The 15,837-nt window shown below is 37.1% G+C and overlaps 1 protein-coding gene and 1 pseudogene across 1 annotated transcript; both read left to right on the top strand.

Moving 5' to 3' along the window:
* Positions 1 to 1,082: 1,082 nt before the first annotated feature.
* Positions 1,083 to 1,457, top strand: LOC143641046 (endogenous retrovirus group K member 113 Pro protein-like). Its single transcript, XM_077108480.1, has one exon. The coding sequence runs from the start codon at positions 1,083 to 1,085 to the stop codon at positions 1,455 to 1,457; it is 375 nt and encodes a 124-aa protein (XP_076964595.1).
* Positions 1,458 to 4,600: 3,143 nt separating this feature from the next.
* LOC143641045 (leucine-rich repeat-containing G-protein coupled receptor 4-like) lies at positions 4,601 to 11,011 on the top strand (annotated as a pseudogene).
* Positions 11,012 to 15,837: the final 4,826 nt, after the last annotated feature.

The raw sequence follows: 15,837 nt of genomic DNA, 5'->3' as shown, positions 1-15,837 counted from the left end.
CATTGGAATGTAGATATGATGACTGGTCAGGGTCAATATGCAGGAGTTGCTAATCAAGTGGGCTATGATCCTGCTGTTTATTTACAGATTGGTTCTGCCTCAGTTAAAGCCTGGAAGGCAGTACCTGGACTGGGTGATGTTCAGGGACATTTATCTAAAATAACGCAGGGTCCTAATGAGCCATATTCAGATTTTGTGGACCGCCTCATTAAAACGGCTAGTAGAGTTTTTGGAGACATTGAGGCAGCCATGCCCCTTGTGACACAATTGGCATATGAACAAGCAAACAAATACTGTCAAGAAGCTATTCAACCCTGGAAAAACAAGAGAGATTTATCTACTTATATAAAATTATGTAGAGATGTTAATGATGTGGCAATACAAGGACAGGTATTAGCCAATGCCATTGTACAAGGATTAAAAAAGAGTAGAACAAACACTGGTGCTCCAGGCACCTGTTTTCATTGTAAGCAACCTGGACACATAAAAAGAAACTGCCCTATGTTACAAAATCAACCTCAAACATTACTGAGACCAAAACCTAGCCTCTGCCCTCGATGCAAAAAAAAAAATCATTGGGCTAATGAGTGTAGATCTGTGGTTGATGTCTATGGACAACCCATTCCACCCAGACAACAACAGTCAAAAAACGGGCAGAGGGGCCCATCACCTCGGGGCCCTCAAATGTACGGGGTGATTCAACAGGTCCCACGCACTTATTGGCCCCCTATGAGCCAAGGGACAATTCCTGTGAGCAACGAGACATCAGAGCCACAGCTCGACTTGTTTTGACTCCAGAAATGGGAACACAGCCAGTAGAGACAGACTTTATAGGGCCTCTATCAAAGGATAGTCAAGGATTAATATTAGGACATCCTAATATGGCACACAAGGGCATCATAGTCTATCCTCTGCTAGTTGAAGCAAGTGCAGGTCCCCTAAAGGTTCTTTTATCTTCCCCATGTGGAGTTGTCATCATATCCCCAGGAGATGTTATAGCTTCCCTTGCCTTAATTCCTAAAATTAATAAGTTTAAAAACAAGCCTTGGACTTTTTTCAATTTTGACATGCAACAATGGCCCATGTATCTTATTATGATTAATGGACAAAAATTTTTTGGATTACTAGATACAGGTGCTGATAGATCCATTATCAGACATGTAGACTGGCCAAAATCCTGGCCTCTTCAAAAGGCTTCTCAGACTCTAAGAGGATTGGGAACAACTGAAAATCCTGATTGCAGTGCCGCTACCCTTTCATGGTCCGATGAAGAGGGACATTCGGGAGTTATTCAGCCATATGTCCTCCCTATTCCAGTTAATCTTTGGGGACGGGACATCTTGACTCAAATGGATGTAACCTTAACTACCCAAAGATATTATTCACCCAAAGCAAGACAAATTATGAGTCCACAAGGTTACACATCAGGAGGATTAGGAAATAAAGGACAAGGATGACTACAGCCGGTTCCTTTTCCTATAGTAGGCCACAATGGCATGGGAGGACCAGGCCTGGGTTTTTCCTAGGGGCCACTGATGTTCCAAATTACTCTCTTATTAAAATTACTTGGAATAAAAATATACAAGTGTGGTCTCTCAGTGGCCCCTATCTCAGGAAAAATTAAAAGCAGCCCACAAATTAGTTCAAGAACAGTTAGATGCAGGTCATATTAAACCCTCTACTTCTCCCTAGAATACGCCTATATTTGTGATCAAAAAGAAATCAGGTAAATGGAGGTTACTTCATGATCTTAGAAAAGTCAATGATTGTATGGGACCCATGGGCCCAGTTCAAATGGGCATGCCAGTCGTATCGGCACTACTAAAAAATTGGGAAACTATTATCATAGATATTAAAGATTGTTTCTTTTCTATTCCTCTACATCCTACAGATACAAAGTACTTTGCATTCTCCGTTCCCTCTCAAAACAATTCACAACCCTCTTTACGATATGAATGGACCGTTTCACCTCAGGGAATGCCTAACAGCCCCACGTTATGCCAACTTTATGTTCATGCAGCATTGGAGCCTTTTAAAAATAAATTTCCAGATGTTCTGATTTACCATTATATGGATGATATCCTGCTGTGCCACCAAGATAAATTATTACTGACTGCATCGTTGGCTAAACTTCAAAGCATCTTAAAAAACTGGGGTCTATATATAGCCCCAGAAAAGATTCAGGTTGACTCTGTACAGATGTATTTAGGCACTAAATTGACTTCCCAGGTTGTACGTCCTTTAAAGATTACCCTAAGAGTTGACCATTTGACAACTCTTAATGATTTTCAAAAACTGTTGGGAGACATAAATTGGATTCAGCCTTACTGCAAAATACCTGACATAACAATTAAACCTCTTTATGACATTCTTAAAGGAGATCCAGCTCTTGATTCTCCTAGATCATTGTCACCAGAGGCTAGAGAAGCTCTGTTAAAGGTTACTGAGGCCTTACAGATGGCTCAAGTGGACAAAATAGACTACAGTAAGCCCCTTTTATTCTGTGTTCTACCTGATAAAGCCATCCCTTCTGGAGTATTTTGGCAAACTGGTCCCATTGCCTGGATTTACTTAGCACATTCTCCAGGTAAAGTTATATCTTACTACCCTACCTTAGTAGCCGATGTCGTACTAAAAGCTTTAAAATTTTCCTTGTCTGCTTTTGGAAAACAACCTGATGTTATCGTCACCCCGTATACTACTGAACAAATAGAAATATTGATTAATACCATTGACAGTTGGGCCATTCTTAGAGTTGCTACCAATGCTTTGTTAGACAATCACTATCCTAAAAATCCATTATTATCTTTCTTCCAAAACCATCCTGTCATTTTCCCCCATGTCACCCATTCTGTACCTCTTTCTGGGGCTCTAACCCTATGCACAGATGGTTCACATGGAGGCATTGGCACTATTGCAACCATGACAAACACAGAAGCTTTTATTTTCCCTCCAGGTTCTGCTCAACATATAGAATTATATGCAGTTTTACAAACGTTTAAAATATATGAAAATGACCCTTTCAACCTTCTATCTGACAGTTATTATGTAGTCAATGCCGTCCAAAGGCTTGAATGCGCTGGCATTATATCCTCCAAATCCACTATCACCAATATTCTTCAAACTCTCCAAACTGTCATTTGGGCTCGCACCCAACCTTTCTTTATTGGACATATTAGAGCGCATACTAATCTGCCAGGTCCTCTCACCCTTCTCAATCATAAAGCAGATCTCGCCACTAAAGATGTCAATATTCTGTCTGCTGTTGAACAGGCGCAACATTTTCATTCCAAGTTTCATGTTAACTCCCACACTCTAAAGACAAAATTTCATATTACTAAAGATCAAGCCAGAAATATTGTTGTCAATTGTAAAAATTGTGTTACATTCCTACCACAATGCAACCTAGGTGTTAATCCCCGTGGTGTGCTTCCTAATTGCATCTGGCAAATGGATGTCACTCATTACCCCCCAGTTGGTCGAATGGCATACATCCACATGTCCATTGATACTTACTCTAATGTGATTTTTGCCTCCTGCCATACTGGAGAAAAGGCTAATGATGTTATATCCCATTGTTTACAAGCGTTTGCTGCATGGGGCCCCCCTAAAACCTTTAAAACTGATAATGGCCCCGCCTACACCTCTAATAGTTTCAAGCAGTTCCTTGCCTGTTTTAATATCACTCACGTCACTGGCATTCCATATAATCCTCAAGGTCAAGGAATTATTGAAACAGCCCATCAAACCTTAAAGACCATTTTACAAAAACAAATAGGGGGAATAGGGGAGTCCTTCCGCTCCCCTAAAGACCTTCTCTCTATTGCTTTATTTACCCTAAATTTTTTAAATTTAGACAAACATGGACACTCGGCTGCTGAACGGCATGCCTCCCCTGATCTTACAAAGCGCCCTCAAGTGATGTGGAAAGATGTTCTAACTGACAAATGGTTCGGCCCGGATCCAGTTTTAGTGTGGAACCGAGGCGCTGTTTGTGTTTTTCCCCAGGACCAACAATCACCGATCTGGATACCAGAAAGATTGACTCGCAAATATCACCATAATACCTCCCAAGAAGTTAACGCTCCTGATGTTCCTGATGCTCGCAAAGATGACTCTGCTTTGGACTCACCCTCTTCCGATAAGTCCTAATTTAGCTCGACCAAAAACAAATCTCCTTCAAGAACAAGTGGACATATTGGCTAATGTCTTAGTCTTCAGCTACATTCACTCCTACCCAGGATCTTGTGTCACTAGCTCCAAATTTGTAAACCTTTCCCAAACTGTCAATCTTTCCAAAGAGTAATCCACATACCTTTATAAAACTTGGTCTACACAGTTAAAAGATCTTACCCAACAACTTCGGTTAAAAATTGTTAACATTAATAATACTCGAGTCCAAGTGCTTTCTGCTGGTTAAATGTGGGATTTTTTCATCTGGACAGTCCTGGTTTGGCTTTATCGCCATGGGAAGATTTATATGCTTAGGATTTCTAGGCATTCTTCGCTGCTTGCCACTTACATCAACAAAACCAGCGTCATCGCCAGGCCATGGTGCAGGCCTTTCTTGAGGCTACTGAGGTTTGGCTACTGATGCTGGATGGGTAGCCAGAGATGGGTAAGACTGGTGGGCTCGCTTGTCAACCTAAGACAGGGCAACAGACCAACGCACCATGCTGCCTGTTGTACCAACGACGGGTAAGGCTTGCGAGCGCCACTGGCAACCTAAGACAGGCACCATCCCGTAGCTCCTGTTTTTTTCTTTTAAAAGAAAGAAGGGGGAGCTGTCGGGGACAGTTCCTGTGGCCTAGGGCTGTCCCCTGCCAAAGGAAAGATGGGGCTTGGTTTTGGGCCAAATCAGCCGCCTTTGGCATAAAGTTTGTGCCTGTACCAGGAAGTCCACCCCATTGGCCGCTAGAAACCACAAGAGCTCGGGCCCAGAAAATGCTTCCTGTCTTTCCTATTATGTGTCCACAAGGTTGAGATGTGACCTCCTCTGTGATTGGCTCCAAAGTCCTATATATACTATGCACTTTCTTGGTACCGGGTTCCTCTTGTTGCGCCTTCAATAAAACCAGTCACAGTTCCGCCGGGTCCTTGTCGTTCTTTTGTTCGACTCTGCGGGACGGAGTTGACACTCATCTGCCCGGGGCTCTCTCTTAAACCAGATAAATTTCTTGTACCACTGTCTCTAGCATGTTTCCCCCAAATATCCTGGGCTCTAATAGGCTTTGGCTTATGAGAGGCCAGTGTTTGGGGGTAGAAATACTACCTGCTTTAAGTAGAAAGGGTATTTCATGAGAGGATGTCAGGCACCCCATAGAATCATTGTTAGGGCTGGAGAAATCATTGACCAAAAAAACTGTTTTAGATATGACAGTTTGGATTATAGGCCTGTGTCATTGCACCTGGCAACAGTTTTACTTTAAATTGCAGTATTATTATGAAACTTTATATATACTTGATTTGCATCCACCTTTCTTAAGAGACACCTCATTGAAAGGGAGAAAGTTTGTGGTGTATCTTTATGATCATTTTTATGAGCTTTACCAGAGTGTATAACATAGATAAGATTCCTAGAGGATAAATTGTCAAGACTAAATTATATGATACTTAGACTTTTCTGACACATAGGTTGGGGTTTTCAAAGATTAAAATGCTTTTTACAAAACAAAATTATGTCTATGAAGTTGCTACTCAGAGTGTATTTTACATTTTCCCCCCAGGTCTTTATCAGTACCATATGCTTATCAGTACTGTGCATTTTGGGGCTGTGACTCTTATGCAAATTTAAACATAGAAGATAACAGCCTTCAAGATACCATAGTGTGACAAAGGAGAAAGGCAAGTACATGAACCTTTAGAAACAGAACACTCCCTAAGGCATTAATCAAAATGTATGTGTTGTAATCAGTTTGGGAAGGATCAATATGAGGTCTGTGAGAAAAATGGCCTTTCCTGTGTTACTGGCATATTTAATGTGTTATCAAGCCACATTTGTATACACTGAACTTTAACATCATGCAGGGGAGAGAAAATTGTGGGAACATTTGGTTCTTTTGAACTGCCCACTTTTAATTCAACATACTTTGTTGTATATTCATGTACCACTGATGCAGCAAATGTCACCAGCACTGCTGAAAATGAAGAGCATAGTCAAATAATTATCCATTGTACACCCCCAACAGGTAATGATCAACCCATTTGGCTGTAATATTTTACTTTAAGTAAACATTGGGCAAATATATCTAATCTTCCTGGTGATGGATGTTATTTCTATTTTATAAGAGTGGGGCTAGATGATCCTGTAAGGCCTTCTGATTCATAGTGCGGTCAGTGTACCAGCATCTCTTGCAGAATCTCAGGCTCATACCACTGAATCAGAATCTGCATATTAACAAGCTCTTGCAGGGGAGGGTCATGTACATCAAGTTGGAGAGGGAATTTCTTGATGGTCCTTTAGGTCTAGAACTAGTTCTGAAGTAAGTCACTGGTCCATAATTTTTTTTTGTTTTTATATTATTCTTTATTTATTGTAGTGCCAGGGATTGAATCCAGGGCCTCCAAAATGCAAAGCTTGTGCTTTATTACTGAGCTTTGTCCCCAGTCTTCTTCTTCTTCTTCTTCTTCTTCTTCTTCTTATTATTATTATTATTATTATTACTACTATTATTATTATTTCATTTTATTTTTGGGTATTGATTGAATCCAAGGTTGCTTAACCACTGAGCCACATCACCAACCTGTCTTACTTTTTCATTTTGAGGCAGGGTCTCATTAAGTTGTTTTGGGCCTCAGTAAGTTGCTGAAGCTAGTTTTGAACTTGTGATCCTCCTGCCTTAGCATCCTGTGCCACTGGGATTATAAGCATGCACCTATAATTTTTTTAAATGCAATCTTTTCTATTATTTCTTATTTAATTCATTGAAGTTGTAGTTTTAGGAAAGTTATTAACTGATGCCAATATTTACTTGATTGTAATGTCATATTCTGCCTTGCCTACCAGAGAACTTGGATTTATATTTTTACCATAAAGGCAAGATTTTAAATATTTTTTGTTAAATCAGGTGCTACCAAATAGATTCCTATTAGTATGATGTCACAGGATGAACTGGCCATTAATTTTGGGGGTAGGGAGGGTGACGGGGTAACAGGGATTCAACTCAGGGGCACTCAGGCACTGAGCCACATCCCCAGCCCTATTTAATATTTTATTTAGAGACAGGGTCTCACTGAGTTGCTTAGCAACTCAGTGTTGCTGAGGCTGGCTTTGAACTCACAATCCTCTGGTCTCAGCTTCCTGAGCCACTCGGATTGCAGGTGTGTGCCACCATGCCTGGGTTGGCCATTAATTTTATAACTTAGAATCATCAGTGCTGTGAATTCACTAATAACTGATGCTGAATTGTGAGCTTCTGAAGGGTCTATGTATGTATGCTTTGAATATTTAACCCATGTTCCTTGTGTGGAGAAGGAGAACAAACTTAATTTTAACAGATGAGTAAGTGCAACTAGCATGAATTATTTATGTAATTTATTTTATTGTGCAGATATTAATTTTTGACAGTTAGGAGTGCTGTTTACTCTTTTGCCCATGAATGATTCAAGTGTTGGAGATTTTACACAGAACTGATGATCAGTGAGAAGGAAACAACATACTTTTTGGAGGGGACGGTGGTACTGGGGATTGAACCCAGGGGTGCTTAACCATTGAGCCACAGTCTCAGCCCTTTTTATATATATTATTTATAGAGGCAGGGTCCCACTGAGTTGCTTAAGGCCTTGCTAAGTTGCTGAGGCTGGCTTTAAATCCATGATCCTCCTGCCTCAGCCTCCACAGCCTCTGGGATTATAGGTGTGTGCCATTTCACCTGGCAGGAAACAGCGTTCTTTGTAGTACTGGACACAACTGTAATCGGGTTCATTCTGGAGACTGAGGCAGGAGGACTGCAAGTGCAGGGCCAGTGTCAGCCACTTAATGAGACCCTCGCCAATTTAGAGAGATCCTGTCTCCAAATAAAAAGTGAAAAAGGCTGGGTATATACTTTAGTGGTAGAACACCCCTGGGGTTAGTCCCTATACTACCCTCTCCGCAAATAAAATGTGAGAAAGAACTTTCATTCTAGCACTTCCTGACAGTTCAGAGTGAAAAGAAATTTGACTAAAATTTTTGTGTTCATTGAAAATCAGATAAATGATGCAGAACTGTAGTTCTATTGTATATGTCAAATTTCATGACAGTTCAGAAAGTTAAAACATCTTTTAGGCAATCATAATACATAGTTATCTTGTTCTTTATAGTCAAACATTTTCACTTCCTAATTATAAATGAAATATTTTTCATTTGTGACATTACTAGCATGTCAAAGTCAGTTATTAGAACCAGCAATTCAGCTACTAAGTGCATTCTTGCGATCCTATATATGTATGTATATAAGTATGTGTGTGTGTGTGTATATATATATATATATATATATATATATATATATATATATATATATGTTTTACTATTATATAGGGGTTTTGTTTTGTGCCAAGCTTTGTATGAATATTTAACATTAATTATCTACCATAACCAACTTCAGCAGGTTGCTGTTAAATGCCATAAGAAACTGGGTTTAAAATGTTACAAATCTGTGTATATACATACATATACAGTTATAAAATACATAGAGAGCAGGGGTTATGGCTCAGTGGTAAATGGTAAAGCTTTTGCCATGTTGGGGGCACTGGGTTCGATTCTCAGCACGACATATAAACAAACAAACAAACAAATAAATGTTCATCAACAACTAATACAAATATTTTTTTTAAAAATGAAGTACATAGGGATAAGGAAGAAAGAAAAAAAAAGCTAATATTTACTAAAGTTCCAGTATGTGCCCAGAAGCCTGCTTAAGTATTTATGTATGCAAATTTACTTAAGCAGTCAACTGTATTAAGTAGGCATTATTATCTACATATCAGAAAATGCAACTTATTAGGCTTAAGTGGATTTTTTAAGGTAAGAGTAGCAAGTTATGAACCATCTGATTCCAGACCCTCAATATTTTAAGTAACTTTATTTGCTAGATACTGTGCTATGTATATTTAGTATAAGGAAAAGTAGAGGGCTGGGGTTATAGCTCAGTGGCGGAGTTCTTGCTTGGCACTGGGTTCAATCCTCAGCACCACATAAAAAAAGATATTGTGTCCATCTACAACTAAAAAAAATATTTAAAAAAAGAATAAAGTAAAAGAAAATGTAGAAAATTTCTTGGAAATATCTTTATATGGCCTTACCAAATAATAAAAGAAACTAATCCTGGTTATGTTTTGTTTCAGTACTGGTGATTGAACCCTGGGGAGCTTTACTACTAAGTACCCTCCCTGGAGCCCTTTTTATGTTTTTAGTTTGAGACAGGATCTTGCTTATTTGATGAGGCTGGCCTTGAACTTGCCATCCCCTCCTGCTTAAACCTCTTCAGTCCCTGGGATTATAGGTGTGCGCCAGCTACCCCAAGATATTAAGCCGCTTAATTTTTAAAGTAGCTTAGTCTGTGACTAAAATATCTTAAAAGCAATATTTTTTTTTTCAGTTTGGTTCAATTCAATTAGGTAGCTGATTTATTCTAGATTCAACCATCATTAGTCATTCTATCAAGAATATTAAATAAAATATGGTATTTTCTAAATTGTCTTTCATGTTTCTGTTTCTTTTTAATGTTAGGTGCTTTTAAGCCCCGTGAATATTTACTGGGAAGCTGGATGATACGTCCCACCATGTGGTTCATTTTCTTAGTTGCATTGTTTTTCAACCTGCTAGTCATTTTAAAAACCTTCACATCTTGTACATCACTCCCTTCCTCCAAGTTGTTCATAGGCTTGATTTCTGTGTCTAACTTATTCATGGGAATCTATACTGGCATCTTAACTTTTCTTGATGTCGTATCCTGGGACAGATTTGCTAAATTTGGCATTTGGTGGGAGACTGGCAGTGGCTGCAAAGCAGCTGTGTTCCTTACAGTTTTTTCCTCAGAAAGTGCCATATTTTTATTAATGTTAGCAGCTGTTAAAAGAAGGTTATCTGCAAAAAATATCATGAAAAATGGGAAAAGCAATCATCTCAAGCAGTTCTGGATTGCAGCCCTTTTTGCTTTTCTGGGTGCTGAAGTATCAGGCTGTTTCCCCCTTTTCCATAGAGGGGAATATTCTGCATCACCCTTGTGCTTGCCATTTCCCACAGGAGAGACGCCATCATTAGGATTTACTGTGACTTTAGTGCTGTTAAACTCACTAGCATTTTTATTAATGGCCATCATCTACACTAAACTTTACTGGAACTTGGAAAAAGAAGACCTCTCAGAAAACTCACAATCTAGCATGATTAAGCATGTTGCTTGGCTAATTTTCATCAACTGCATCTTTTTTTGCCCTGTTGCATTTTTCTCATTTGCACCATTGACCACTGCAATCTCTATCAGTCCTGAAATAATGAAGTCTGTTACTCTGATATTTTTCCCATTGCCTGCTTGCCTAAATCTGGTCCTGTATGTTTTCTTCAATCCAAAATTTAAAGAAGACTGGAAGTTACTGAAGTGACGCGTTACCAAGAAAAGTGGATCAGTTTCAGTTTCCATCAGTAGCCAAGATGGTTGTGTGGAACAGGATTTCTACTATGACTGTGGCATGTACTCACACTTGCAGGGTAACCTGACTGTATGTGACTGCTGTGAATCTTTTCTTTTGACAAAACCAGTATCATGCAAACACTTAATAAAATCACACAGCTGTCCTGCATTGGCAGTGGCTTCTTGCCAAAGACCAGTGAAATATTGGTCTGATTTTGGCACACAGTCAGCCCACTCTGACCTATGCAGATGAAGAAGACTCCTTTATCTCAGACAGTTCTGACCAAGTGCAGGTGTGTGGACAAGCCTGCTTCTATCAGAATCGAGGATTCCCTTTGGTGTGCTATGCTTACAATCTACCAAGAGGCATAATCCACTTGAATCTGATGTATGAAATATGATATGTCAAGAGCTTTGTAATGTTTTGAACAACCAATAAAAAATAAAAATAAAAATAAAAAAATACCAATCAAAAAGAAAAACTTATTTAAGTGAACTTAATAAAATCTTGGTGAAATGGCAAAAAAAATTTTAAAAAATAAAACAAATAAACAAAAAAAAGCAATCTTGTTTGTAACTGTTTCCCCCATCAACCAAATTCACAGTGTTTATAGAGTGAACTCTATTCTGTTCTTTCATCTGGGAAGCACTTCTGTAATCACTGCCTGGTGTCACATAGAAGGGAAGGGGGCAGTTTATTTCTCAAATCTGATATTTTTCAAAGAACAAGTGCCTAAATTATTAATTGGTGAAAAATGCAATGTCCAAGGAATGGTGGTCTATTTAAAACAGAACTTGAAAAGGATTTTGGGTGTGGTATAGCAATATAACTTTTAGGTTTTTCAGATCCATAAGGAGCAAATTTATACCTATTTCTGAATTAAGCACAAGATAAAGGACAGCTGTTAATATTTTTTAAAAAGGTAGTTCAAAATGTGACTTTATATAACTGACACAAACGTCTTGCTGATTTTACCTAATATTTGATCATTAATCTCAGGACAACTTACTACAGGGCCAAAAAAGGGATTGTCTCCCAAGTAGAACTGTGAGAGTACACATAGGTATCATTGTTTTCTATTTCCACTATTACATGAGAATCACAAATTTTGTTCAATTGCTTTATAAACCTATATAAACCTGAAGAAGTTTTAAAAACCATATTAACAGCTGTTAGAATAAAAAAATCAGTACATTTGTTTGGGGTCATTTTACATTGCTTTATTATGCTCACCATGATTTTCAGTGTTTTGCAATTATATTACTAGTACAAAATAAATGGCTAATTGATGTGTTAGTTTAAGTAGTTTTGGCAACACTACTTACTAATGAGATTTTAATAGTACCTAAGGGATTTGATGGCTCCATGTAATGTTCCCATTAATGAATGCTTCTTAATATCATTGGTTCTACTGATATTTTCCAGTTTTGTTCTTATGTCATCTATTTACAGTATGGATTATACAGAAAGTAAACTGGGGTCATTTTTTAATTGGAGGAAGCTGAAAATAAATATGACACAAAGCACTTAAATTTATTTCTTAGTGAACTGGATTCTCCTAAACTTATGTTATTACTTGGAAGCTTCTATAAAATTTTCCCATACCATGACTTACAAAAAAACCTATTCAATAGTTCATATGCTGAGTTCTTGTTACACTAGACAGACATATCATTAAGTGTGGGGGGGAAGGATAAGGTTTAGTCCTATGTCTTTGAAAATTAAAAATTTTACCTGATTCTCATATAGGGTCTTCTGCCATGTTTTTTTGTGGAGTCTTAAAGTTATAATTGCTCAATATGTTTTTTGAACAATGTACTAAATAGCAAACCTACTGCCATATTATTATCCTGGATATACTAAAAAATTAAGCTAGATTACAGTTTAATAATTAAACTGTACATACTGTGCATATAAAGAATTTTTATCTTATGTAAATTATTTTTACAACACAAGTTGGGAAACATGGTTTCTGTTAATTTCATTTAATTAAAGCTACCTCTTATAGTGGCTGCCAGTAGCAGAATGTTAAATTGTGGTTTATATACTTTTTTCATTGTAAATAATCTCGGTTGTACATTGTCAGTGTAAAAACAGAATCTTTGTATATCAAAATCATGTAGTTTGTATAAAATGTGGGAGGGACGTATTTACAGTGTGTTGTAATTTTGTAAGGCCAACTATTTACAAGTTTTAAAATTTTCTATCATGGTTTGTATATTTAAACATCTGATAAATATTAAATCATAACTTGGTAGTAATCTTAATTAAACTTGTTTTCTCAAAATTCAAGTTATTGAAAACTTTTCATTCATTTAAAAAATAGAAAGCAGATATATAAAATCTGTGGTAAACTGTGCTATATATTGTATGAAATACAATACTCTATGTTTTGAATTATTAAAGTTTCTAGAAAGCAATATATTTTGCCTTAATTTGTAACTAAGTATGTTAATGCATTTATTAACTATTATGGAGACAAATTTAAAAAGTTTTAAATAGAAAAGACAGTATTAGAAAAAATGTTGGAAGTAACCATTAGAAAATATTGTTTGATAGTTATCTGTCAATATTTAAGAACACTTAAACTTAAAACTTTTATCCTGTCTTAAATCTGAACTATATTGTGGAAAACATATTTTGAAATATAAGTGAATACCACCAATTTAATCTTTATTTAAAACCAAATGATTAAAAATATCTACATGATATTAATTGTAGTCAGTTGCCTAGAAATGTAGTATTACAATCTCCAAGCTCTCTTTGGACAAATGAGAAAACAAAGGGTTTAATGAAATTTAAGTGAATCCCTGAACCACAGCAAATTAGATCCCAATCAAAACTTAGTTCCTCTTAATTTTGGACACATTTTGTAGGTGTTAGTAAATGTGTATGCCTCTTCCTGTTTTAAAATTTATATGTGTTTGAAATTTTCACAATAAAAAGAATGGTTTAGGTACCCCTCTCCCTCTCCCCTTACCATACCCACCACCAAAACCACAACACACCATAAACCCTGTTTCATCTTCACCTTATTCACTAGCCCCTCAATCCTTCTGCCTCTTAGATTATTTGAAGCAATCCAAGACATATTGTTTCATGTGTAAATGTCTAGGAATAATTATTTTTAAAACTAATTGAAAATGGCATGATTTTTGTAAAATGTCATACAGGAATTTGTAAGGAAAAGTCATTCTTCACTTACAGGTTACAGAACCAGTAAAAAAAAATCTCAAATATATCATGAAAATGAAAATAAATGAGTAGTAAGAAAAGACATTAGTAAGTAAAACTTATTGGGAAAATCTTTTAATGCTTTTTATACCCTTCTTTATGACTTCTTGGCCCCAATAATGTAAAGGCAGTATAAGAGACCACAAGACTTGACTACATTCAAATATGTGTACCCACAGTATGGAATTGCCCCATAGTCTTTGGGTCTCAAGTATTGTTAACATATAATGTAATTGTCATAATGATGACCCTGAAGCATGAAGGAAAGGGATTTTTTTATAAAGCATTTTTTAAAAAATAAAACATCTAAAGGAGGAAGGGAAGTATATAATATCTTAGATTCCCATACCAAAAAGTTACAGTGCAAAAGCTTTGGCATTCAGGTAATACAATTTACTCTTAAAACTGTCAGATCCAGAACTAGAAATTTTGAGGATTAATTAGATAGTATGACTGTGATGTAGATTATTTCCTTAATATTATAGAGGAGTAAATTAGGATCAGAAAGTTCAACAGTGTATTTATGGAAATTTATTAAGAGAAAAACCATTGATTAAAATTCTTTTTCTTTCATAGATAAAACCTGTGAGTTTTCCACTATGCTTGCATTAGGTTATGTTTGTTGGGAAATTTCTCCTAAAGCTTTCTTCCTTGTGAAGTCCTAAAACAGTTTAGGGTCTTTTGATATTACTGATTCTCAAAATGTTCTAATGAAAGGTTTCAGCCAGACATGCCAATATTGAATTATTAGGGTAGAGAATTAAAAAACTTTACTAAATCAGTTTTATTCTTTGATCAATTTATTACTCATTTGGATTGCTCTGATTTTCTTCATTTCACTGTTGTTACTAAAATTTAAAAATATTCCATTTAAGAAGTTTTAAGCATGCATATTTATTTTTTTTTGTGGTAGGGGAATCAAACTCAGGGTCTCCCATGCTCTATGCCTCTAGCTGGCATATCATGTTTTATTATAGCTTCTACTTCCAGAATTGTCTTTGATTGTTAATATTTTTATCATATCTCATTGTCCTGTGTCAAATTTTGTAGATCTAAACTTCATCAAGGATGGTGTATTACTCTTTGATCAGTAACAACTTTATGTGCTATTTTTAGCCACTGTCCATTTTCACATTACCAGTTATACAAATTATGAACTAGACAGAGCTAAATTTACAACAGTATAAATAAAGCATCCAGCTTTATAATGTCTGTCATCTTTCTTGCTACCTTTATCCCCATCTCCAATCCCTGAGTTCCCACAAAATATTCTTTCCTCATAAAATACACATCACAGCATATTTTAATTAAATTTTCGCCACCAAAAGATGAGGAATTTAGAGTAACAGCAGCTTTTACCCCAGTGCTTAGCAAAGGTTAGAGGCTTAGCACATAATAGAGGCTTAAAAAAGTAAAAACAATTCGCAGGTGTAGACAGACTAGTTGCCTTAAGACGCCAGGCAAACAAGATGTATCAAAACACTAAAAGATTGTCCTAAACCTGCATTATTTTTCGGTAGCAGGGATGGAACCCAGGGCCCCATGCATGCTAGGCAAGCACTTTACCACTGAGCTACATCCCCATGCCACCTAAACCTGCTTTCTTGGATACACATGTAAAGTTAAATTACCTCACCCTCAAAAAAGCATGACCTGTTCAAGGAAATCAAGACTGGTGCACATAATCCTGATTTTATGTGTGTGTTGGGGTGGGGGGTGGGGTGGGGGGGTGGATGTTAGTCCTTAATTCTGCCTCTTTCCCTTTAAGAGGAGTTGCTTTATTCAGTAATAACGTTATTTCAAATACCAAATGGTCTGCAACAACACCTCAAAAAAAGCCCAGGTCCCCGCGAAGGTGTCAGCTGGAAGAAAGGCAGAATTGAATAAGTTCAAAAGCAACAGGCACCTTCCAGACACAGGAAGAAGGGCAGACAGAGAGGAAGCCACGCGCTATAGGCCCAGACACAGCCGTCGCATCCTCCTTGCGTCGCC

Source organism: Callospermophilus lateralis, unplaced genomic scaffold (genome assembly GCF_048772815.1).
Source record: "Callospermophilus lateralis isolate mCalLat2 unplaced genomic scaffold, mCalLat2.hap1 Scaffold_83, whole genome shotgun sequence".
NCBI classification, from domain to species: Eukaryota; Metazoa; Chordata; class Mammalia; order Rodentia; family Sciuridae; genus Callospermophilus; species Callospermophilus lateralis.
Note: the sequence above shows the minus strand (reverse complement) of the source record. Positions and strands in the feature narration are given on the sequence as shown.

What these genes read in the sequence shown, in the direction of transcription:
- LOC143641046 (XM_077108480.1), top strand. Translation starts at nt 1,083, where the DNA reads ATGTATCTTATTATGATTAATGGACAAAAATTTTTTGGATTACTAGAT.